Source organism: Mytilus californianus, unplaced genomic scaffold (genome assembly GCF_021869535.1).
Source record: "Mytilus californianus isolate M0D057914Y unplaced genomic scaffold, xbMytCali1.0.p SCAF_11, whole genome shotgun sequence".
Taxonomy (NCBI): Eukaryota; Metazoa; Mollusca; class Bivalvia; order Mytilida; family Mytilidae; genus Mytilus; species Mytilus californianus.
In genome coordinates, this window is record NW_026262593.1 from 32,156,303 (window position 1) to 32,183,508 (window position 27,206).

Below are 27,206 nucleotides of genomic sequence, written 5' to 3' on the forward strand. Positions count from 1 at the left end.
GAATCTTATAGGCAAAGTTGGCCTGATATAGATTTGGCTATTTCATTAGGTTATTTATTGTCATAAAGCTCTTCGATTGTTTCGGTTCTTATAAATCCTTGGCTTTCAAATATTTAGCTTTGAGCGTTCCTGATGAAGGTAAATCCAGAAAAGCGCTTCGGACGCATGCAATTTATATAACGTCTTGTTTTCATTTTTTTACAACACTGGGTCGATACCTCTGCTGGTGGACTATCAGTCGCCGAGGGTATCATCAGCTCAGTAGTTAGTACTTCGGTACTGACATGATTAATAACAATCATCTCTAAAAGTGTCCGTTTATAAATTTTAATATTATAAAGAAACTAAGATTTCAACTCCCTCATGCGAAGTTGGCCTTTGATGGATTTTGCTATTTCATTAGGTTATTGTCGGTCATAAAGCTCTTCAATTGTTTCGGTTCTTATAAATCCTTGGCTTTAAAATATTTGGCTTTGAGCTTCCTGATGAAGGTAGATCCATAAAAGCGCTTCGGACACCTCGAATTTATATAATGTGTTGTTTTTAATTTTTTATAGAGTTATAATGTCCACTTTTGGCACTTTTGTCAGAACTACACTTTTCTATCTCAACATTTCCATTGGATAATAATAGATTATTCTTCTATTTAATTCACAGAAAAATAATTTATAGTGTCTTATCTCTACTATTTTTCAGATATTTTAGATGTTAAATAATTGTTATTCTAATTATCTTAGAAGTTCTATGCTTAAATTGTTTGCATGGTTTGAACTCAATCTATGAGCAATTCTTAGCAAATTCAGCAATTCAGAATTAGTCGATAACAAATTCATTTATCAAGCAGTTTATGTAATGTGATTACACACTGTGACAAACACGATGTTGTTTGGGGCTTTATCTGCGACGACAACATAATTGTGGTGGAGGTTTAACCATAATTCTTATTATTCTTATAAAAAACTATTAATTACATGTGTGTATACATTATCTACCAATTAATGAAATATCGATCTTCAGTGTTATCGGAAAGCTCTCCCCAAAATTGCGGTTCTTAGACGCATTTATATTGGTTATACGGATTTGTTTTCAAATAATAGTATTGTGATTTATTCTGCAGTACACCATAAAAGACTATTTTTAAAATGCAAAATAATATAACGAGGTCGATTCTCATTTTTTTTCATCATTATCTATTATTTTAAAGCTTTGACTGCAAGAAATTAAGATGGCTTGTTTGACTAAGGGGAACATATGTTTTTGCTTCTGTTGATAGATAGAACATTGGATCAGAGACAACATTTGGATCAAATCCTTCTCCCATTAAAGTAACTTTATGCTGTTTGAATGTTCCTGTTGTCCGCATTTCCTTTTCGTGACGTAATACTATTGGCCTGGCATACTTAGGCAGCTTCTGTTCACAGTGATGGTAGATTTCCTTTAATTTTTCACTGGTCAGTTTTTCGTTGCCTTTCAAAACCAGAGAAGCCATTCCTGCTCTTCCGTCATGACCTGCAGAAATATTTTAATCCATTTTGTACAAACACCTACAATATCTATTAAAGTGATTTCGTCTCCGTGGTGTTGTTTATAGCTTGTTCAAAGAAAAAGCCAAAGAGGTATTGAACCAAATGAAAAATATTTTATTTCAAAGTATTAAACAACAATATAAAATTAATATGCAAAGAATTTCACACATACAAACAGGAATTATCAGTATGAATATATAAAAATCTCATTTCGCCTGACGTGTGATTTAAGTCACTGTTTATTAATGGTGTCAAATGCTACTCATACAATTTAATGTTAAATATGATAAGTCACTATGGTTTGATTGAATGAAAATACGGATATTGTTTTATTGAAGTGTGCTGTAATAATATTTCGAAATCATTTTAAAGTAAGGAATGTTATCTACCTCCCACATAGCTCTCATTCAAATAGTTTGACCTAGAGCATAACTGAGGAGACATGTATTGTTGACCTAGAGCATCACTGAAGACACATGTATTGTCGCTGAAGACACATGTATTGTCACTGAAGAGACAAGTATTGTTGAAATGCACATCTTGTGCAGTAAAATTGGTACCTTCAACGAACATGAATGTTGGAAGCTTTTTATTTTTGTGTGTAAATATTACATTTAATCCGATTCCAAAACATAGTATTATTGTTTTATTCATATGCAAGCTTTGATTTTGGATTTGATAATATTTTCACATGAACTAAGACCATCTTTTTGTAATTTTACTACTCTATTAATTTAACGTGAATAAAGATTAATTTAGAAACGTACCTGGAACTTTGACACCATATACATTAGCATCTATGATGAAAGACAAGACTGTAATGATGTTAGCAACCTCTGTAGTAGACACATTTTCCCCTTTCCATCTAAAAATTTTAAGATATTTAAATTCATTACAGGGTTTCTTTTCCAAAATTATTTACCAGTTATGATGGTAATAGTAAACTTGAGTAAACTACATGATTGTTAATTTAAATCAAAGTACTAAAGTAATGAACTTGCTGAACATCGGATGACCGCAAGTTATGTTGAATGATGAATAAATGACAGGCGGTTATATGATACCTGCCAGACAGATATGTACACCTTACAAATATTCAATACACATGGTATAAATGAAATATTCATCCACAAACACAATTTTGCGGTACGTGTGCTTCGATATTAATGATTTGTTTACTTATATATATATATTTCTCACGACAAAACATTTTCATATTATCTATTTATGGTCTTAAACAATATTTTCATGAGTATTCATTGAAGAAATGAATTTATAACAAGCGATAAGGAATGCCATTTTGCACTCGATGATAACCGCGTATTTATACGAAATACGTTCGGTTATCAGTGAAAAGCGCAAGGGACGTGTGCAGAAATTTCTGCGGCAACATAACTCCGGTATGACCTCTCAAGGTCACATCTGATGTAAAAAAAATGAAAATTCGCCCAAAAACAGTAAAGGTTTTAGTATTCATTTTAATCTAATAATATTACAACTAATAATAACAATTTTTTACACCTATCATCTGATACCATAATTACACAAATATATGCTACATAGTTTAAGATTTACCCTTATGCGTAGGAACTATTTTGTTTTCAGAAATTCAGCATTGCAAAGGTCACCTACGGAACGCTCACGGTGTTGTTGCACGGATTCTTAATGTGCAGAGAGCGTGATACTCTTACTACTTAAGACATCGAATGGTTCAACGTCCCTTTTCTGACCAGATGTTACTGTGAATTTATACATTCCATACAGCCAGATGGACACCCCACTGGCAAGGGTTTTACTGCCGGTCGGAAAAAGACCAATTATGACATTATTTCTATACCCCAGTCACCCTCAGGTGGTCAACGTTAAAATAAAATAAGCTTGAATAAAACTTAACCTGAATGTGTCTCCAACTCGATCATGAAAATAAGCGAAGTAATCTTTATCTAGATACAAGGAGTCACCAAAGTTGAAGTAAGCATCCCCTTCATTAAACACGTTACGTACAATCTTTTTCTCTGTCAGCTCCATGTTACCTTTGTATAAACCATTTTCAAGTTTACATGTTGGAGGAATTCCACAAATTAGTAACCCAGGTTCTCCTTTAAAATATAAAAGATAAGATAAGATTTGATTTCAGCGATTATTGTCACTGTCCGACGCCAATTCACTCGGCTTTGTGACATTCCTTTTGCCTACCTCCTGCGCAGAAGGGTTTCCGGCAAAAGGAAGCTTGGCTCTTGCTTTATCTAACATTTTATCGATCAAAGATCTCCTTTCATCGTCCCATTCGCGGCAAATAACACAAGAAAAAGCCTTATGACAAATTCTGTGTCTATAACACTCTTCATGAGTGTCTATGACGTTCATCCGCGAACTACATCTCATACAACTTTTATACTTATCTTCCATTACTTTTTCTTCTCTCGATGTCTATCTTTTCTAAGAATTTTTAATCGATTGCGTGATCCAAAATGCGGTTAGACGGTAGCAAATTCCCGCTAAAGGTAAAGTGATTTTCTATTCGGGAGATTTGCGATTGTGTGGGGTTACCAAGAGGTAATTGCAAATGTTTTTTTCATACAGGAAAGTACAGATTTTTAAATAAACATACCTATTCTAACCTCAATACAGCGTCCTGATTTATTACGTAATGGTGTTGCCGTAGTCAAGTCATATTTCAACAGATACTTTGGTGCAGGATCTAATCTGTTCTGTAAAAATATTTCATTTAACTTACATCGAACAGTGGTACATGTAAATACCAATCAATAATTAGCAGGTGTTCATATTGACACTAGTTCCATAATTTAATGTAATATAAAGAAGGCATCTAATTGGAAGTTTGTATATCACGTAGACAATTGACTCTGTAGAACTCAAGATATCATTCGTTGTATGGATATTGCATTAAATATGACTGTTAAAAATTGCATTAATCTGGAACGAAAAACCAGAACATTTCCAAAATTAATTGCATTCCTGCATTTACCACTGTAAAGTGTGTTGTAAATCTATCTACGCTTAAGGGCATACGATACAGTTATAGGGGAGGTAATGACGTTGCTAACGTAAAATGTTATTTTCACGACGTCAAAAGTGATATATCGGGAAGAGAGGCATTTTTCGACTGATTTTTATCATTCAAACTGATTTAACTTGAAAACGAGTTCATGAACCCCTCTTTTTTTAAAATGACGTTTGGTTTGGTTACATATGAAGATTAGTTGTACCAATTTTCTTGAAAAAGTCAACGATTAAATGTTTTTATATTAGATAAATACACTGCAAAAAATGCCGTTTTTTGCTAAAATCCGGAAACTTTGATAAAAATTTATTATTTCCAAAGAAATGTTATACAAATCTAGAGCATACTTATGTAAAGAAGATTTTCCAAATGGTTTTACAAAAATCCGCTTTTGTTTATCTTTTGAAAGGTATGTCTATCCAAAGGATAGAATGACAAAAAACAAAATTTGAGTAAATGTCTAAAATTTCGACCCCAATTATCTCTTAAAGTAGCACATGAAGGTATATTTTTTTATAAACTGATTTAACCTGAAATGAGTACATGGACCCTCTTTTTTTTTTAAATAGTATTAGGTTTGATTACGTATGATGACTATTGATACTAATTTTAATGAAAAAGTCAACGATGATTTTTTTTTAAATCTGATAAATATACCGCAAAAAATGACGTTTTTTTCCTAAAATCCTGAAACTTTGATAAAAATTTATTATTTCCAAAGAATTGTTGTACATATTAAGAGCATATCTATGTAAAGAAGATTTTCATAGTGTTTTTAGAAAAATCCGCCTGTTTTTATCTGTTGAAATAAAAAAAAGTTAGGTGTGTCTATCCAAAGGATAGAAATGTCCAAAAAACCGAAATTTTGAGTAAATGTCTAAAATTTCGACCCCTATTATCTCTTAAAGTAGCACATGAAGGTATATTTCTTATTACATATTTGAATTGTTTAGGTGAAAAATAGCTTGTATGCAAATTTTCGTAAAATAATTCATCGGGGGATCGAAACTGTATCGTATTCCCTTAATATAGCTATTGTGTGACATGTATAAAGGTACTTTAAATCTAACGGTTTAAGTCTAATAACTCTGGAATGTCAAATCAGAAACAAATTCAAAATAAAGAAGTATCTTAATTGAAACAATTTCCAACATTTGTTTAGTTTCCAGTAAATAGATCCATACATATTCAAGCTAAGTTAAAGTACATTGTTAATAATTCGACATATAGGATGCTCCAAGAAACAATCGCATGTAAAAAAAAATATTGATGGGATTTCATAGCATTGCTGTATTTATATATAATGAAGTAAATAAAAAATCTTCAGAAAAACCAAACCTATCTGAATACAGAAATCGTCTTTTTTTTACGAAATTTAGTTCCAATGAAGGGTATTTATACACCTTTGACGGATTTAGTGTAAAGACGTCAAGAGCAGACCGAGAAGGTCCATAAATTCTTTTCAACTATGAGAAAATTTCTGCTACAAATTATAATAAGAACAATGGTGACAAACTTTCATATTCCTACATAAATACAGGCAAATGAAATAGGTGGATAGAATCATGTTTTACGGTGTGATAAACCTCTCGTTTTATCATGATTTTTTTTGGTTAAAATTACATAAGAAATCAATGTAGTGAAAATACAAAAAAGAAAAAGAGAATAACCTCTAGTATAATATCGGATATAGCTGTAATAACGGTATTCATAATTTGGTTAGGTAAACACATTACTGGATGTACCCAGGTTTAAAGCGAAGTCACAACGTTGCTCTTGATATTAAAAGTGACCCTAATGTAGATATGCAAATAACATGAACTCTTTTGATTTCAAACTGTATAGTGAGACTGATTTTTTTCCAAAAAAAAGAGAAGTTATTAGCAAATAAAAAGTAGTACGAAAGAGTCTTTTCAGTTCTTGCAATACTCTCCCGTCAAACATACGAAATAACAAAATATTGAATATAATTATTGCACTGAACGCATATTATGTGTCAGAGACCTAATTTGGAAAACCAAAGGATGAAACTTCTAGAAACAATACACACAAAAAGCCTTTTTGACTCGTTTGCTGCGCTCACTCAACAGAAATCTTTTTACTTAAGTTGTGACTCGCAGCTGATATTTTACAATATAAATATGCAGACAACCTGATAATCGGTACTTATTGGTGTTTCAACTGTCTTTATCTCATAATTACCTCCTATACATTTCTAGGAATATGATTGGTTAAAAGCAACCGCGTGGAGACCGTGCATATTTCATATTAGGTTAGTAGGCGGGGCTTAATTAAATACACGGTTAGTAGTGGGGTTACGTCCCTTTATAAAAACAACACGTTGTGGAGGGAAAATCTGAAAGGTTTCAATAGATGAAGAAATTGATGATGAACGATTGAAATAAATTCATTAAACACATTTAAAGCTAAAAAGTTGTTGCTGTTGGCATTTGTTTTTGTATAGACACGGTTATATACGGTTCACTACTGACCCTTCGGCCTCACCCCCTATGGATTTTACTAACCTTCTATGGATCCGTAGGGGTTCAGTAGCGAACCATATAACTTATAGTATCTGCTCAGCTCTTCATGAAATTGCATACCATTGTGACGTCAAATATGTTAACCCGACTTAAATAACTTTGACCAGGACATATCACCGATGTCATAGTGAATGAACCGACGTTGATAAGTTTGACCCGAACTTATTAAGTCATCTTTTGGTTTGCTGGTGAACAAAAAAAGGCACTTGTTTCTATCATGCAAAATACACAAATACAATCCGATAAATCTATTATCAGATTTTCATCATATTTATACTTTAAAACATCAGCTGCTAGACACAATATGAAGCCTTTTTGAACTCGTTTGCTGCGCTCACTCAACAAAAAGCTTCAGCATGTGGCTCGCAGCTGATATTTTACAATTCCAATATTCATACAACCTGATAATCGGTACATAGCACAAAAATACGAAACCATAATACGGCGAAGAACAAATAACTCAAAATATCACAAAAGGACACCAAAGCATGTGAATTGAACTAAGGGAGATAACTATGAAGTAAAAACATTTGGCATGACAAACAAATAAAAAAAAACAATACCAATGAATATACATGTATGTTATGTATTCCCCCTGCGTACATGTATCTTATGTGTTCTCCTATCTCTGCGTACATGTATCTTATGTGTTCCCCCGATATCTGCATACATGCATCTCATATTTTCCCCCTATCTCTGCATTTAAGACATTATATAGTACTTGCCATCAAAGGTGATATCCTCCCAACAGCTCCTGGTTTATTACACAAATTGTACATTAAAGCAGTACCTTCACTCGCTCCAAAGAATTCCATGATGTACGGTATTTTGAATCTCTTCTGGATTGGGGTCCAGATATCTTGTCGCAGTCCATTGCCAAGGAAATACTTTATGTTATGATTTCCATCCAAAGGGTTCTATTAAATGAAGAATAAAGGTATTTGTACTTTTAAAATAGTCATCTCTGTTTTTGTTTGTTTTTACGTGCGATGTTACAAAATGGCAGGCAGAAAATCAAAAAGTAAAGCATTTACCACAAACAATATTGAATATCATTAACAGTAGTTGACCATTTTTCCCGAGGTGTTTAGTACGTATATACGAAAAGCTAATAATCTGGCGAAACTGCCATTTTGGAAAAAAGTGGAAACCTATAGCTGTTAATTTCTGTGTCATTTGGTCTTTTCTGGGGAGTTGTTTCATTGGCAATCATACCACATCTTTTTATTTTTATATAAGCGCTATAATAATTAATATTGATTCTGGTTGATATAAACTAAATCACCAAACGATGATTTTAATTATACACTCTTAGTATAGTAATTAAGATCACATCACTGCATCACTACATCACTGCATCACTACTGAAGTCATTACAAAGGGAGGCCGTAAGATGAATGTGACTTTTGTTTCGTATAGTGACCGAAATTTATAATTTCCCGACGTTTCGTGACAAATTGGACTGCAAACAGTAAGTAGAACATTTGAACTTTGAATAATGATGCCTTATATTTGCATTTGAACTGGTGGAGAAGGAACTGCTAACCCTTCCGGAGCACCTCAGTTCAGCATCCGGTTCTGGTGAGGTGCGTGCTCATTAGTTGTTCGTATAGTTTTTGGTGCTATTGTTGTATTTCCGTCGTTTTTTCTTTTGTTATCTTTTTACCTATTATCTACGACTTGTGTTTTTTTAGTATATTACTGTGCCTTTCTCTCTTTTTACGGAGCCCCTGATATTACTCCACATATTTTAAATACTTAGTCTAGTATATTGAGTGTTGTTGATTGGTTAACGTTGTATGTACATACAATCGTTAAATAATCGATATTTGTTCAGCCTCATTTAAAATAATAATTACCAACCCTCTTACATTTCTTTTTCTAACTTTTGTTTATAGATATAAAATAGGATACAACCAAACTATGGAGTACATATTAAATTATACCTCAGGTAGTGCAATAAGATATCTCAATAATTCGCCGATATATTGCACAAGTGTAACTTTATATTTTCTACAGTCCTCCCAAAAGTGGTGCGCAGAGAACTTCTTACGTATGACTACAGTGCAGCCTGAAATATCCGATATAAGATTACCATAAATGGTTCAGAATGCATAACGAAAATATCAAAAATCAATAAATGCTTAATCCAATCGTTATCTCGCCAAGTGTTTTTGTGTCTTTTCTAATTGTTTTAGTGTTTTGGTGTTGGGTATTGACTGCAGATCGTTTTCATGTAATCTTTCATTTTTTGATTTATTCACATTTTGTTTGTGGCAGGATTATTCTAGTATGGATATTCGTCTGTTGTTGAAGAACGTTTGTTGACTGTATACGTAGATGGTTTTTTTTAAAGTTGTTTTATGTTGGGTTGCCGCCAAACAGTTATTTATTAATGCTTCCCTTTTTGAATGCAAGACTTGTTCAATAACATTGTTGTTTTAAGTGAAACTTTTAAGGTCTTGCAGGGTAAACATATATACACTTAATAGGCTGTACGAGAAAAAAAAAAACAACAACAAAACAACATATGCAAGACGTTGAAAAAAATATATATACATAACCGCATTGTGTTTTGTTTTATAACATCAAATTATGTTAATCCTTGAGATGTGCAAGATATCTAAAGTACTGATGTTCTTTGCAATTCTTACCTATTTCACTGGCAGCTATCCATCCACAGAGACCTGTTGCATGATAAAATGGTAACACGTCGTATATTATATCTTCTGGTTTAAGGTCTATTGCCCACACTATCTTAGGGTAAGCTAGCGCTTTTCCGTGTGATATCAATGCCGCCTTTGGTAAACCTGCATGTAACATATGTAATTTGATTAACACGTATACCAACACTGCCGACAGAAATCTCAGATATACTAACTATCGCAATGTATGTCCGTCAATTTGTTGAAATTGTCATTGCCAATACCTCATTTTCTCATTCTGTAGATATTGCTTGAGGATCAGACAAAAGTAAGTTCAAATCATGGCTTTTGTAACAGCGCAACATTGCTTACTAATGCAATGTATATACAAACTTTCAGGATATTACTCTTGTAGAAATTTTATAATGAAAAACTTTTTGTATATGTGAAAATGTGATTATCCAGTCGTGAATGTGACAAATATCAAATACGTTTGACGAAACAACCACTTCATCCGTTAATATTTAATGGATTCATGTACAGAATGATTGCACGCCATGATTAGATGACGATCAACTAATATATCATTTCATGTTCAGGTATTTGCACCCCAAAAAAAACAGTCAAGAGAAAGCTAATTTTCCTGCAACATAACAACTTTAACCCTTATTGATTGACAGAATCTTCAGTGCCAAAAGACATTGTATTGTAAATCCTAAAAAGTTCGGGTATTTGTAGTAGCAATTATATGCATGTGCATTTGATATATCATTACAAAAACGAGAGTGGTAAATATTTGATTTTTTTAACTCTGATTTTTAGTTATATAATTAGTAACAGTAAGTTTACCTGTTGTACCGGAAGTAAATATATAGCAACAAGATGTGAATATATTAATATGGCTTCTTATGGTAGGACTTATATCTGCTGGTGATGATTTCATCATAAGCATGTCCCAGGATTGAACATCTTCAGCACAGTTTCCCATAAAATAAACTGGTACATCAAGTTTTCCTCTTAACTCATTTATTGCATTGTACAGATCATCACCTAAATTCGTGAAGAAAGGAAGAATAAATTAAATATATTTGATATTTTGAATAAACTTTAACAGTGTAAATGCATAAGTCAAATAGTTATCATCTATTATTCACTGTATCGATAGCACTAAAAATATCCTCCACCAAGTTTTATCGTGCTTAATTATTTTTCTTCTGAAAAGCCGATGTGATATGGTAAATTCAAATTTTTTCATATGTTTATAGCTGCTTTCCACTTGTGTCACATGTTCTTTGATGCAGCAAAATCAGATCCGTCATCCATTGGCTCTTCAATTTAAAAGTCAGAAATATGCATTGGTCTATTGTTTAGATAGTTTTTATGATCTGGAAATTGGCGAAGTTCCTTTTTTTATTTTGTCTATCTTGTTATAATTTAATTTTGGATGCAACACGTCTTCTGATTGGCTGAAAGTGTTTTGTATATCAGCTCATAGACATAATTTTGTCATGTGACCGTGACGTCATCAACGTTTTTATCGTGATTTACTCCTTTTTAGAATTAGATTATAAGGAATGACTGTAATATTTTTTCTGTCTATTCGAAATAACCTAAAAAATGTGGTGCATATATAACTGTGTTTCCTTTGAATTCAGTATGACTTTCAATTTTTGATTTAGCACTTTAAAGTTATCATATACTAGAACATTGACATTTTCTCACTTCGAGCTGCTTGTTAGTCTTTTTGTACTGTTAAAAAAGCCTGCTTGATTGAGAGGACTTTAGTATATGGATTATTCCAACACGATAACAGTCAAAGTGACGAGTAGACTATAGGTCGGAGCAGTTAAGGTGTTTATATAATGTATTAATCGTTAAAATCAATAGAAGATACCGAGACGTAATAAGAAACGTCAAATTAAAAAAAAATATGTACCAAAGTCAAAAGGAAAAACAATGAAAAACAAAGAATGATCAACGAAACATTACAGAAAAAGCTCAGACTGAGTAACACATAACCCTGAACATACATTTAGACAACCAGAGGCGGATTTAGGGGAGGGGGACCCAGCCACCCCCCCCCCTTTTGTGGAAAAAATTTGGTTGATTATATAGAGAATCACTGAGGCATGACGGGAGCGGGCCCCCACTTATGAAAATTTCTGGATCCGCAACTGACAACCACGGTTACGTTAAGATATACTAGAACACGCCCGCGATATCGAAGGTCGGTGACTGAATTAAAGTACCTACGCGTTATTTTCAGCCTGGATTTTTAGTATTCGTAATATCATTTGATAAAGTCATGCTGATTATAAGATGCACAGTTTTCTCTGCTTTCAAAATCTTTCTGTTTGAATCCGTCCTGGTTTTCTTACTACAGCCGATGTAATAGTCATCGTAAATATAAATACATCACTTACCTTGACCAACAATGATTGCTTTTGTGTCTGTCACCTGTATTGCATTAACTAATGGGTCACCTCGGATGTTTATATTTAATAACGTTGTGATAACACCAAGTTTCTGTAAACCTTAAAATATAACTTCAATGGTAAATGCATCTTTTCAATGCTATTTCATATTTTCGATAAAAATGCCGCTTATAATAATCTGGCCCTATATACAGGTATATTGATACTTGTTGTGATCTCGCAAGTCTCGTAGATATGAACTATAGATGAATCAAAAACAATATTTGATCTTCAGACCATATGTCAGTGTTCGCTAGGAATAAAAAAAAAACGAGAAAAGATTTTGTAAACATAAATGGACGTGCTAATTATCAAATTATTCGATAAATATATTTGATACTTTACCATAAACACTTGTTTAGCAAAACATTTATTAATGGAGACAGTTGTGTTGATATATTTTGCCGAAACTATTAAAATAAATAAGCAGGTCGCTTTTGAGTACTGCAAGTATTTCATGAATTGGAGCTTGAAGTCCCTAAGACTAAAACCATGCTGGTGTAAAGATGTTCTGCAGGAGAATTGTTAACGGTTTTTGTAACATATTGAAACCCTGTGGTTAATTTTGTCACTTCGACATCTTTGAACCGACAGTAAAGCCCGTGCCAAAGACGTGTATCGGAGCTGTGCGTGGCGTATAAATATAGCACGCATCCATTTCCATATTCAACATATCCTCTTTTTCCAGCAGATGTTCAAAATTACTTATTAGATTTATAATATAATTGAATATTTGTTTTTGTCCAGTTTAACAAACAACAATGAATCAATCAATCATTACATTGAATCAATAAATCTATGAGTCACGTGAATATCCAAAGCAAACAGCTGTAATCACAAAAACAATTATATTTTTTTTTTGTGTTATTGAAATCTGGAATTTCTGAACATAAAAATGTTCTATTGTGTTTAGACTTGATAAACAAAGGAACAACAGGAACACCGAAGTGTAACAAAAACAAACGTCAACACACACATAGAAAAGAACTATTTGATAACAACTGCCATATTCCTGACTTGGTACAGGACATTTAAAGAAAAAATGGTGGGTTGAACCTGGTTTAATTGCATGCCAAACCTCTCGCTTTATGACAATGTTAAAAAATATCGACAAAACACTACGTGACAGAAATACAGCACAAACACCCGCAAGAACAGTCATAACAGAGAAACGCACAAACAAATAATATAATAATCGACACAACTTGCAAACCGCAGAATAACAACGAACATATTCGTCGCTTTTCGAATATTTCCAAAATTTTACTGATCATTAAAGAAGAGCGACTGAACGATGATAAAATTTAGGAATGGGTCTTCTCTGAATGTAAGCGAAATGTTGATACACTTCAGAACAGTTTTGCGTATTTAACTTTAGAGAAAATGGGTGAGAATTAAGCCAATCAAAGCATCATGGATGTTGCGGTTTAGCCAATTTTGTAGCTAGTCCGACTTTTTTTATGCTCATACTTTCAATAATTATTTTTTATCTTCATTTCTATTATCTCACTGTAAATTTCTATTTTATAGCCAAAAGATGGAGAATTTTGCAATATTGATGCAAATTATTTTGGTATTTCAATTGAAGACACTGTCAGATTTTTTTACATCTCTTTTTTAGAAACATTTGAAATTCAATGATTTTGACAAGAATGTTACGGGAAATCTTTAAATGTGTAGCATATTTTTTATATGCCATTAATAATAATTGGCGTAGTAATTTCCAGAAAGAGGCACTAAAAATGCATTTTCTCAACAACAACAAAAATAAATAACTAACTTTTATCACAATTGTGTTCATTCTTCATTACGGAAAAAATGCATTTCCTGTATTCAAATATATATGTACAAATACCTAATGCTGAGATAATTCTAATAACCATTGATAACTGTTAAATAGCAATACAATGGGTAATATACAAATAAATTTATTGCAGAAAATGCTCAGGTAAGTTATGCAATTGTGTTTATTGCTTCAACCACATTACTGATAATTGTAACTTAAATAGATCTGAGTTATTAACTTATGTCAGATGATTATGACACTGATTTTTCCACCATTAAGGTCAAGATTTTGTGTATTCAGTTAGATGTGTACATAAATTCTTGACCTCAATACCAGTATGATTATCAACTATCATGATATATTGTAATATTTTAATGTTTTGTAAATATTGACCTCTAGTTAATTTGACTTTATAACTGTTTATTTGTGTTCAGAGAAAATTAATGACGCAAGGCTAATTTGACAAATGGCTAGTTTTATTATCTGCAGTTAAAGTTGAACTGTCAGATGTAATTAAGACAAGTAGCGATGTCTTGGGGTGTAGGGTAATAAAATAAGTTATGCCTATTTGTTTTGTCTAGAGTGAAAGTAATTAAACTCTATGATAAAGGTTAGTTGGTCAGAGACTGGCAGATTGTGTATCAGCTGTGATACTGGAAGGATGTGATTTTCCTTGAAGTCTTGAATCAGTATAGATTCTGGAGGACTTGTATTTAAAGTTTATATGTTTAAACTTTGTTGCTAATAATTTGTCTATAAGTCTGAAGTAATGTACATTTGTGAATAAACTTGTAAATAGATACCGTATTATTTAGTTAATGGAAATTACCACAGGATACATTGTCGTGCCATAGTATGGTTATGTCCGTCCGTCTGTGTCGTTGTCGTTTCTCCCCTCGGTCACGTTACAATTTTTGGTGGCAGCGGTGTGGATATTATTAACATGGATTAGTTTATTTCTATTAAAAGGATTGATGTGCTATTTGGAATTTAACAATGTATTTTCGCAAATTATATTCTGTGGATTTATAGTAATATTCAGATAATTTTGTGTGAGAGGATTATTGCAAATGGAATAAAATATTTCATGTGCGTAAATAAAGCAACTGTAATTAAATTGTTATAAAAATGGATAAACGTGATTCTTCTGATAGAGAAATTTATTTCGGAGGTGCAAGACCTAAAGTATCAATGGATATAGGGATAGGATTAAGTTCAACCGTGTTATCAGCTTCAACGCCTAGAATGATTGAAACCCAAAGAGAAATACAGCGTTTAACTAAAGAGTATGAAACTCTCCAGGATGAAATTTCAAGTGCTCCGACCCCGAAAAGATCATCAATTCCATCTGTGTTCCAACCTTCTCGTAATCAAGGATCGAATTCACATAAGCATATGGGATCTGAAAAGCCAGTTGTCCGACCCTCTAAATATGATGGTTCTGTTTCTTGGGAAGATTATAAAATTCAGTTTGAAATGATATCCGAATTAAATTGTTGGGCGGATAATCAGAAAGCAATGTTTCTTGCAACAAGTCTAAGTGGGAATGCGCAAAGTGTTTTAGCCGATATTGATCCGATAAAGCGTAAAGATTATCAATCGATATGTGCAGCATTAACAAGTAGATTTGGAACCAAAAACAGAACAGAGCTTTTCCGTGTGCAGCTTAAGAATATCCGTAAAAGAAGAGATCAAAAATTGCCTGAATTGGCGCAACATATCAAGAGTCTAAGCCGGAAAGCATATCCAAAAGCTCAATTGGAACTACAAGAGATGTTGAGCCGAGATCATTTCATTGATGCATTAGATGACGCGGATACACGGTTGCGTATACATCAAGCTCACCCAAAGACACTAGATGATGCAGTTAAGTTGGCTGTTGAGCTTGAGGCTTTTTATATTGCGGATAAACAGAGGGACAAACCTTCAAGTGTTCGGAATTTTGCTATATCGGAAAGTTCAGAAGTGTCTGGTCAAATCAAAACACTATCTGATGTGGTAGAGGAACTTCGACGTGAGTTTCAGTTTCTTAAGAGCGGTATGAGTCAACAGAGAAGCGGATTTAATAACAATAACAACAAGCCGGGAAAAAGAGGATGTTGGACTTGTGGAGATACAGGCCATATCAGAAGAAATTGTCCTAATGATGACAAAAGTAACAGAAATTATCAACAAAAAGACCGAGTTAGATCCGGTCGTGTAGCGAGTGGCGATGGAGGAATGTATATTTCTGGTAAATTTCAAGGTAAAAACATCCAATGTTTAGTAGATACAGGTGCAAATGTGACAATTTTGAACAGTAATGTATACGATTCTCTGTCCGATGGAAACAAAGTGGTGTTGCGTCCAACACATACAAACATGAAACTTGCCGACGGTAAACCAGTTAAAGTGAGAGGAATAGGTAAAATGAACGTTGAAATTGGAAGGACACTTCTCACACACGATGTGTGGGTAGCTGATATAGATGAAGATATAGACTGTATTATCGGTTTTGACTTCATGAAACAAAATATGTGTTGCATTGATGTGGCTAACAATACAATGACTGTTAATAAAGAAGAGATATCATGTGCAGTATTAAATACTCAGGGTGTGCGATGTTGTCGGGTTGCTGTGTCAGAAACAACAGTTATTCCGCCGGGTGTCGAGCAGATTATTCCGGGGAAAGTTATTGATATTGGTTATGCTCCAGAATGTAGCATGTTAGTAGCTTCAAATAAATTTGTGGAGAAACATCAGCTCCTGTTGGCTAAAACAGTAGTTAATTCATCATCAAATGTCGTTCCTATTCAAGTTTTGAACGCAACAGATAAGTCTGTTAAAGTGTATGAAAAACCTATTGAAACGCCATGTGAAGCAGTAACAGTATTTAACGAGTCAGCTTGTTCTCTAGATTCGTCAAAAGAAGATATTCCAGAACATTTATCTAGTTTATCATGTTTATATACAAACAGTTTTAGTGACTTGGTTTACCGTATTCAAAATTCAGAACCTGCAAAATCAAGAGTGGTTCATTACAACAGACTAAAACCGTATTATGGAGATTTTAACAATTGGCTAATTAAAATTGTAATTCGAAAAGACACGAAGTCTAACGCTACCGCAATCGAAGAAAATAACATTGAGTCTGACATTGAATTGAGTGAAAATGAACAGTGCGATATGTCTAATTTTCCAACTAACAATATTGAATACGGTCGAGGACATCGTGTGAAACGTCCACCCAACAGATTCGTTCCTGATTAAAACTTTTATTGAACTTTATAAACTATGAACATTTAAAATGAACATTGAAATGAACATTGCATGTTTTCATGATTATGATTGAATTATTTGATTTATTTTATTGTTAAAATGTTGAAATTGATTTTTGATACATTTTGATTTTTCCATTTAAATTTTATTGCGTATTTTTGTTTTATTTTTGAAAGTGGTCTTCAATACTTTAATAAGTTAAAGTTGGTTTTTTTTTGTTTACATGTGGGACACATGTTTTTCAAAGAGGGAGGCAATGTAATATTTTAATGTTTTGTAAATATTGACCTCTAGTTAATTTGACTTTATAACTGTTTATTTGTGTTCAGAGAAAATTAATGACGCAAGGCTAATTTGACAAATGGCTAGTTTTATTATCTGCAGTTAAAGTTGAACTGTCAGATGTAATTAAGACAAGTAGCGATGTCTTGGGGTGTAGGGTAATAAAATAAGTTATGCCTATTTGTTTTGTCTAGAGTGAAAGTAATTAAACTCTATGATAAAGGTTAGTTGGTCAGAGACTGGCAGATTGTGTATCAGCTGTGATACTGGAAGGATGTGATTTTCCTTGAAGTCTTGAATCAGTATAGATTCTGGAGGACTTGTATTTAAAGTTTATATGTTTAAACTTTGTTGCTAATAATTTGTCTATAAGTCTGAAGTAATGTACATTTGTGAATAAACTTGTAAATAGATACCGTATTATTTAGTTAATGGAAATTACCACAGGATACATTGTCGTGCCATAGTATGGTTATGTCCGTCCGTCTGTGTCGTTGTCGTTTCTCCCCTCGGTCACGTTACAATATTAATATACCTGTGGTCAATTAAGACTGTTTTTGAGTGGAGTTTAATCCAGTTAATACTTACACCTTTGAGTGTAATTGTTTGAAAATCTTGGGAGCTGTCCATCATACTGATATTGTATCAATAATCTCATTTGTCTAATGCAAGAATGGGAATAATATAATAGTATTTCAAAAAACCTTAAAAGCTTGAACCAAATGTTTTTCAATGGCTTACAGGAACATGAGATACCGATAAAACACTTCTATTATTTTTATCAACTGCTTAAAATTGACATCACATTTTCCAAATCAAATAATAAATAGCAATCTAATATAAAATTTGGATTTACCAAGGATCGATCTACATGCAAGTGGATATCTAAAATAAAGAAGTTGTTGCCCAACCTTTTCTTAATTTAAGGACAAATAACATATTAAAAGTTGGAAGTTAGTGATTAAAATGGTGTATAAAGTTTCTGCAAGTCATAGAAACGGAATTATTATTTTCATGATATGTTTTCAACTAAGATTTTTGCACCATCTCCAAATCCGGAGTGATCACATAGATCCAGCATGGCTGAATCAAAAATGGACCTCTATAAGTAGTTCTTTGTTGTGGCTTATCACATATGTTCTGGTGTTGCAATTTGTTCCATCTTTTCGAGTATTCATACACGAGGCCTTCCAGACAGATTTATTTATTAACGTCGTATTTATACATTAGACAAATTCATTTACAAGTGTATTTATACATGGGACCCAGCCTTTTAGACAGATTTATCTGTTAGCGTATTTATGCATGGGACCTTTTAGACATATTTATCTTTTAGAGTATTAAAACATGGGACCTTCCAGATAGATTTATTTGTTATCGTATTTATACACGGGACCTTCTAGGCAGTTTTATTCTTACCCAAAAATGTCCAAATGTATTCTATACTGTTATGTACAAAGATTGATACAGAATCTTCCTTTTTCAAATTCCACTGTATTACTATATTAGCTACTCTGCATGCCTGGTCGTTGACATACTCATATGAAAAGCATCTGTCATCTAAAATCACAAAAGTCTTTTTCGGGATTTTTTTTACCGTGGCCTCAAAATTATCAATAATTGTACGTTTGTTGATGATATCGTCGTTATATCTTTTTGCTACTTTCTTTCCAGCCTTCATTGTCTGCAAGTCATATTCTATCCACGGGAACATGGTTCTCCATGCAATTAGAGACACCCCTGCTGTCCCACCAACGGCCATTAATTGTTTACTTGACATCGCTGTGTATTGACGTATAAATTAACTCCTGTAAAATTAAAAATATGTTCGGACGCACGAAATTAATAAAATGTTAATTAAACAAACATATAATTGTATACGCAACTTTCAAAACCAAAGAATGAGTACAAAATGTACAAACGTACAGACCGTTATTGGTCTCGCTATAGAATTTGCATTTTCCTACTTATTTTTCAATGTTTCAACCCTGAACAGTACCTCTGAACAGTACACTACGGAATTTGTACTATGAAAGAATAAATACGCGACTGCTATATACAAACATGACAAAGTAACTTCGCGGTCGATGAACGTCAGTTCGTCTCGAAAAAACTTCGGTAAAATGTGAAAATATTAACAAAATTAAAAATACATAATATATTCCAAGTTGTGACTTATATCGAAACTGTACATAAACCTAAGATTAGTTGGGATTCTCTCCTACATCAAGCTATATCACTTGCAATTAATAAGCTTTAGCAGCGTGACCCTATTTGATCGGATTGTTATTGTGTTACACATCTGATATATGTCAATGTGCTTTGCTCATTGCGCTAAACAAAAATTTGGTTAAACGTCAAAAAGTTTGTGCAAAACTCTTTTTCCTACAAGTATATAACACATTTTAATTGTAAATTCCTTACTTAAAAAATCATGACTTACCAAAATAATAGAGGTAACATCTTAGTAGGTTGCTTTGTGCTATCTTTCAAATACCTTCGGTACATTTAATCTAAATTTAGACAACATTAAATAGGTCAAAAAATTTTACTGTATTCAACGTAAATAACAAGCAAACATGAATGACAGATTTGACTTTCATGGGATTTTACATTATTCTACTTAGTATGTCAAATATATGTCTGATAAGTATGAGGCGCCGTTTTACTATTTATTCCTTATTTTCTGAAATCAAAAAATATTTCTTGTTATAAAAAAAATTGAATTCCTGATATCAAAAATTGATTTTTTGATAACAAAAAATATTTCTTGATATCAGGAATTTGATTTTTTTTATATCAAATGATCTCTTTTTATTGATATCAGGAGCTTGATTTCTTGATGTCAGAAAATAATCTCTATTTCTTGATATCAGAAATTCGATTTTTTTATATGAAGAAATCCATTTTATGATTTCAAAAAAATACATTTTCTGATATCAAAAATAATACTGACGAGTATTTGATATCAATAAATACATTTTCTGATATCAAAAAATGATTTTTTGATATCAAATATTCGAATTCCTGATATAAAAAAACAAGAAAAATTTCAATGACTGTCCCTGTATGTCAATAAAAGTATCCTAGCTCACCCATGAGCCCTTACATTAGGTCTGGTGTCTTGGTCGTGTTAAAGGAAAGAATATCTTAAGAGTTCGGCTTCATCAGTCATAAGAAGTTTTTTGTGTTTGTGTTTCTCAAATATTAATTATTCTAAGATTTAGAGTCAACAATTGTAAGTTCCCGCTTCTTTTATAAGCAATTATTGGTTTCCTCAGAAATAGATTTGTGCAGCCAGGTTTTTGTGAAATTAATCCCCATTGTTTTTATAATCTTGTTTTTATTTTTTTTTTATCCGCGTTGTTTATGTTGCGAATTCGGTTAGTTCTGTTAAGTATAAAAATAAGGAGATGTGGTATGATTGCCAATGAGACAACTATCTACCAAAATTCAAATGAAGTGGATGAAAGAAATTATAGGCAACCCGTACGTACGGCCTTTAACAATGAGAAAAACCCAATACCGTTTAGTCGGCTATAAAAGGCCCCGACATGAAAAATATGAAACAATTCAATTTAGAAAGCTAACAGCCTAATTCACAACAAAAACAAAAATGACAGACATGAACTAACAACAATTACTGAACTACAGGCTTCTGACTTGGGACAGACACATAAAGAACGTGGCGGAATTAAACGTGTTTGAGCGCCCAACCCTCACCCTAACCTGGTACACTGATGTTACATCACAACATAGTGTAAGAACAAACTATAAAAATCAGTTGAAAAGGATTTAACTCATCAGATCGATACAAGGCAGAGAAAAACAGCTAACAAATACACAGACCGGACGTGGCAGGGTAACAACAACAAAAAGACAAACAGCTAACAAATACACAGACCGGACGTGGCAGGGTAACAACAACAAAAAGACAAACAGCTAACAAATACACAGACAGGACGTGGCAGGGTAACAACAACAAAAAGACAAACAGCTAACAAATACACAGACTGGACGTGGCAGGGTAACAACAACAAAAAGACAAACAGCTAACAAATACACAGACAGGACGTGAAAGGGTAACAACAACAAAAAGACAAACAGCTAACAAATACACAGACCGGACGTGGCAGGGTAACAACAACAAAAAGACAAACAGCTAACAAATACACAGACCGGACGTGGCAGGGTAACAACAACAAAAAGACACAAAGTACAGATGTGAGAGTACTCTCAGTTACTGACAGCTAGTTAAAAGCCAATTACAACGAATAAAAAAATTGCATGTCTTGTAATTTCAAATACTTCGTCTATTTCGGGTTTTTAAGAGACGTTTTTTGAAAGACTGCTAGTATTTCTTATGTACCGCGCCTCGCATACATTTATTTCATATGAGCTTTTTCTGTGAAGTATTGAAAAGTTTCAGTATATATAGGTTTCATGTACGTTTTCATTTCTAAAATACCTTCATTTTGGAAGCGTTTGTCTCTGTATTTAAACGACTGTCAAGAAAGTTACACTTCATTTTAGAAAATTGGTATGTACAATTTAGGTGGGTATGCATTGTATTAGATATATAAGGCGAAAAGATCGTGTATTACGTCAGTTGAACCTGAATATATCATCCAGCCATCATATCTAAATCTCGAACACATCAGTATTTTGTTTCAATGTGTCAAACTTTGTAAAACATTTTCCAGTATTTAGTTAATTCTTAGGTCGACTTATTACGCCGATTGGGACTGTTCGACGCAAAACTAAATATGGTATATTTTAAATAATTTCGAATTTTTGATATCACAAAATCATTTTTTGATATCAGGAAATCTATTTCTTGATATAAAAAAATAAATAATATTTTCTGATATCAAAAATTTTAATTTCTGATATAAAAAAATTGATTTCCTGATATCAAAAAATGATATAAAAAATTAATATTTTTGATATCAAAAAATATTCTTTATTTTATGATATAAAGAAAACAATCGATTTCATGATATAAAAAAAATGAATTTTTGATATCAGAAAATAAGGAATAAATAGTAAAACGGCGCTTATAGATAAGCCGTGAATGGTGAAAACAGAAAAATAGCATCACTTGAAATGTTTTATATATGATCGCTCTTTAAATGAGTAGATCAACCTTTTATTATTTGACTAAATTCAATAATATTTAGATAATAACATAAAAAATGACGACTTCGACTTTTATGGTTTTTTTTTATATAAGTGTACTCAGCTAATTTCACACTGACACAGCTGACATTGAAATAAGTATGTCAAATATTCTTGATATTATAAATATTGTTTCACGACGGTACCGAATCTAGTCAACGTGTTGTTCTTTTGTTCCTCTTTCTCGGAAAGTTCACTTGTTCAGATTGGTGCGGACTGCTATCCTGTACAAAATGTTTGGTAAACTAAATTCCTGTCATATTTTAGATGTTATTTTTGAGTTTGCGATAATAATGTGTCTTGTCACATTAATAATACAATTGAGAGAGAAAAGAAGAATTTCCCAACAAATCAATGTTAGTCGGGGTAATTTTTTTCAATGTCAAAATAGTATAATGTGTTGATTTTTTTTGCTTAACATGTTCAACTCCGACACATTTTATTATGTGGATGGAATTCAGTGGTTGTCGTTGATTCATGTCAGTCATATTCATTTTTCGTAAATTGTATAAACCGATAAAAACAGGTATCCAACCAAAATAACAGTAAGAAAATTAATAGTCATTTCTATTACATATTCTTTCATTAAGTGGAGGAAATTAAACGATTAAAATTCCAGTGACAATATTTTTTGAATATTTTTAATAAATATTGTCACGATAAAAACAAGTATCCACCAATTTATCAATATCGCCTCTTCGTTTATAGACCACGTCATTCCTTTTTGTAGCTCTCCTCGAGCATCCATTTTTTTTCAAGTACAATGTATAGGGAACCATTTTTTATTTAGGGTTAGGTTTGCAAGTTTGGCTAGTGTTGAGGTAAGCCCCTCCCCCTTTCTCGATTAGTTTTTGATATATTGTTGTGTATGCATTTTGTTTACATTTATTAGGACATTTTACGGTCATTGATATCATAGTTTACTAGGCCAAGGAGGCGGAGCTAGACAGTGAAATAACAACTTTTGAGAAAGAAGTTAAAGCACTGGTCTAAGCTCCTCCCATTCTTTGCTTTTCCTATGACAAGCGACACACGGCGGAACTGGAGAGTGCAATAACTAAAAAAATCATTCAGTTAACGCACTCCTTTAAAAATAACTGAAGTTAACTCACTCGAAGATCAAAGGAAAAATTACCATTCATGTTACAAGATACGAATATCGTTTATGTAGACCTACCATTCAAATTTCATACATTGTCCAATGCATAGTACTTGAAATTGGATAGAAATAGACAAATTATCATACAATTCAAGATCCCCACTGAGCTTGAGGTAATGAGCAAGTTGTCTTAAACACTTGCTATGGGAACAAAAGTTGTCTGAATACAAAGCATACATCATATCACAACTTTCTATATTCACTTCACTTAAATGACTTAGATGTAGTACAAACTAAAGAAGATACATTTGATATGTATTGTATATAGATAAACGATGTCAGAATAAAACACAAACAGATGATATATATATTATGACCCATACGAGTATTTGGACGGCATGTTCGTATGGTCTTAGGCGTATGGTCGGGCCATATGAGTTTATACTTGTTCGGTTATTAATGGGTCAGATCATATGAGTATGCAGACCATATAAATATTTTTCGAATAAATTCCAGATTCATTTGCAGGAACACGCAGCTCGTTCTCCGGACCAAAATAAGCACAATCTACTAACAGAAATCCTTTATCTTAGTATACCGGTATACCTGTTATCTTACTTTCGTTCGAGTCAATTTAACGCGAATTTATATTGTCAACTTTTGTTTGTATCTAAGTCGTGTGAAAAAGGGAACCCGTTGATGATAATATTTTTTTTAGAAACAAAATGTCTTCTCATTTCTACTTGACTGACGAGTTCCTGTTCCAAATCATACGCTGCCCCTCTTTTTTTATTTTTCACATCCATGTAGGAATAGAGGGGCAGCACGTAAAAACTACTGTTATTTAAAGAATGACTGTTAATGTTTTTTCTGTCTACGAAGAAATAACATAAAAAATGTGGTGCACACTGAATACCCGCGTAGCGTGTTATCTAAAAGTGTTCACCACATTTTTTTTTATGTTATTTCGAATAGACATGAAAAAACGTTGATGACGGCACGGTCACATGACAAAATTATGAGCAGATAGACAAAAACCACTCAGCTAATCAGGAGACGTGATACATTCAAAATTAAATTATTGTTAAATCGCTAGAATAGGCACAATGACACATTGATTAACTAATAGATATAAGAAGATGTGGTATGAGTGCCAATGAGACAACTCTCCATCCAAGTCAAAATTTATAAAAGTAAACCATTATAGGTCAAAGTATGGTCTTCAACAGCTGCTCCCCAACACGGAGCCTTGGCTAACACCGAACAGCAAGCTATAAAGAGCCCCAAAAATTACAAGTGTAAAACCATTCAAACGGGAAAACATATTTTAAAATATTAACGAAATGTTAATTTACTAAAATCAAATTTGAACACCAAAATAAATAGAACAAAATAAAAAAAGAGGGTTCCATTCTTGTTTAAGAGATCATTTCTGTATTTCTTGAAGTTATTTTTCCAAAGTCGACATAGCGTTTTTCGTAAAGAAATCGATAATGACAATGTAAAATGCGATTACTATAACTTCACCTTATGAGTAAAAGTCACTTTATTTTATTAATCATGTCATAATGATTACCATATGATTACAGAAGTTAAAATTTCATTTTTAGAAACTCTTAATTTATGACACCTTGAAGGGTCACAAATTATGCCATTTACAGAAAAGGTAACTTTTTAACCTTCATCGTATTGCAAAAACAACCAGACCATACTCGTATTGTAAGACCATTATAAGTATACGGTCTAAATATTCATGTGGTCCGGAACAAATACATGCATGATTGCCCCTATTAATTGAATTGGAATTCTACATGTTGAAATTTTGGTAAGAGCTTTCATCAATGGTTGGACCGTTTGTTAATATTTTCCAAAACCAGTGTCTATAAATAATGACCTAATTTAGGAATATATCTGCAGTATGTGATTTTGAATATCAATGTTGCATGTTCCATTGATTAAAATATCCTCTATTTAAATCGTCCATTAAAAGATACACGCAAACACTGTGTACCAATTCTAAAAAAAATGATATCTTTTCATTTTATCAATTCATCCAATCAAACAGAACCAAGGTCACTTCATTGTGAAAAACGATTTAAAGTAAACTATTTATATGGTCTTTCTTATATGAATATAAATAAATATCTGAAATCTTGTTTTAAATCATTTTACAATGTAACTTATCAAGATTTAGCCATTTGAACCTTTTTTAAACCAGGTAAACGGCCAAATGCAAAGTAAAATGATACTTCAAATATAACAACAAAAGTTTAATATGTTGGGTTTTTTTTTAATTGTTATAAAACACGTGTACATATACTTTCTATTGAAAGACAATCCTTTATTTTATCACAATCTTCAAAAAATGTACTGCTTTTAAATTATTTTCTTCCCGCACTCTAATTCGCCGACAGCTTTTCCATATGCAGTGAACTTAACCATGACATATAATGTTAGAAATTCGGTACACGCACAGCATAAGAGGCGAAAGAGACCAAATGGACATTCAATCTCATGAGTCGAAAATAAACTGACAACGCTATGGCAAAAAAAGAAAAGACCAAAAGACAAACGACTGTATACAAAACACAACATAGAAAACTAAAGACTAAGCAACACGAGCCCCATCAAACACTCGGGGTTATTGCAGATGCTCCGGAAGGGTAAGCAAGTCCTGGTCAACTTGTGGCATCGTATCACTCACGTAAGTACAAACCCGGTTATAAGTCTTATTCGGTAGGTCACATTCGGGGGAAAAAGGACGGGGTTGTGGTTACGCCGAATGGAAAGTGACGAAGGGAAGTTTTTGATCAAAAATCAATGCATGAAATTTTTTTGTCGATTATAAGTATACGAATTAAGATAAGAATGATCAAAATGTATTCAGGGGACATAGTTTATGGAATTCTAAAAGATGAAAATGATACTTACTTGTCTGATGGTTATAAGTGTGTTGAAGTAACCTTGCAATGAATGATGATAATGTGTCTTCAACCAATGCCAACATTTGATATATATATATATATTTATATATACTTCGTCTCTATATTCAACATATGCAAACGAACAAACTACGAACGTACTTTAACAACAATTGACATTATTTACAGGTAATATATCTAAAACGCATTTTAACCATGTTTTATATTTCATACGCATGGATGATCAATCCTTTAATGAATATACTGATAATTATTTTATCGTATTCCTTCCACGGGTGTCATTCGGTATATCAAGAAAACTGATTGTGAAAGAATACCTAGCGGTGTTCAAGCATTGCCAATGGATCTTGAAAGACCTGGTATAGGATCGTGTACGAATTAAGTTTAATTCTACTTCAAAATCTGTGAAAAATCTGCTGTATTTTCAAAAGGTGGAACAAATCAGTAA

General features: G+C 32.6%; 1 protein-coding gene across 4 annotated transcripts; it reads right to left on the bottom strand.

The window, feature by feature from the left end:
• Positions 1 to 307: 307 nt before the first annotated feature.
• LOC127719916 (long-chain fatty acid transport protein 2-like) lies at positions 308 to 26,935 on the bottom strand. Of its 4 annotated transcripts, XM_052226284.1 has the most exons (12): positions 26,748 to 26,907; positions 19,983 to 20,052; positions 18,959 to 19,347; positions 12,163 to 12,273; positions 10,589 to 10,789; positions 9,749 to 9,904; positions 9,041 to 9,165; positions 7,820 to 8,011; positions 4,138 to 4,237; positions 3,421 to 3,625; positions 2,294 to 2,391; positions 308 to 1,509 (listed from the first exon to the last, which is right to left on the bottom strand). In XM_052226284.1, exons 3-12 carry the CDS (start codon positions 19,317 to 19,319, stop codon positions 1,199 to 1,201), a joined length of 1,860 nt encoding a protein of 619 aa, XP_052082244.1. In that variant the 5' UTR covers positions 19,320 to 19,347; positions 19,983 to 20,052; positions 26,748 to 26,907; the 3' UTR covers positions 308 to 1,198. The 4 variants fall into 4 exon arrangements, with proteins under 4 accessions (XP_052082244.1, XP_052082246.1, XP_052082245.1 ...); XM_052226286.1 differs by lacking the exon at positions 9,749 to 9,904 and having other exon boundaries at positions 26,748 to 26,908; XM_052226285.1 differs by lacking the exon at positions 19,983 to 20,052 and having other exon boundaries at positions 26,748 to 26,906.
• Between the last annotated feature and the right edge of the window lie 271 nt (positions 26,936 to 27,206).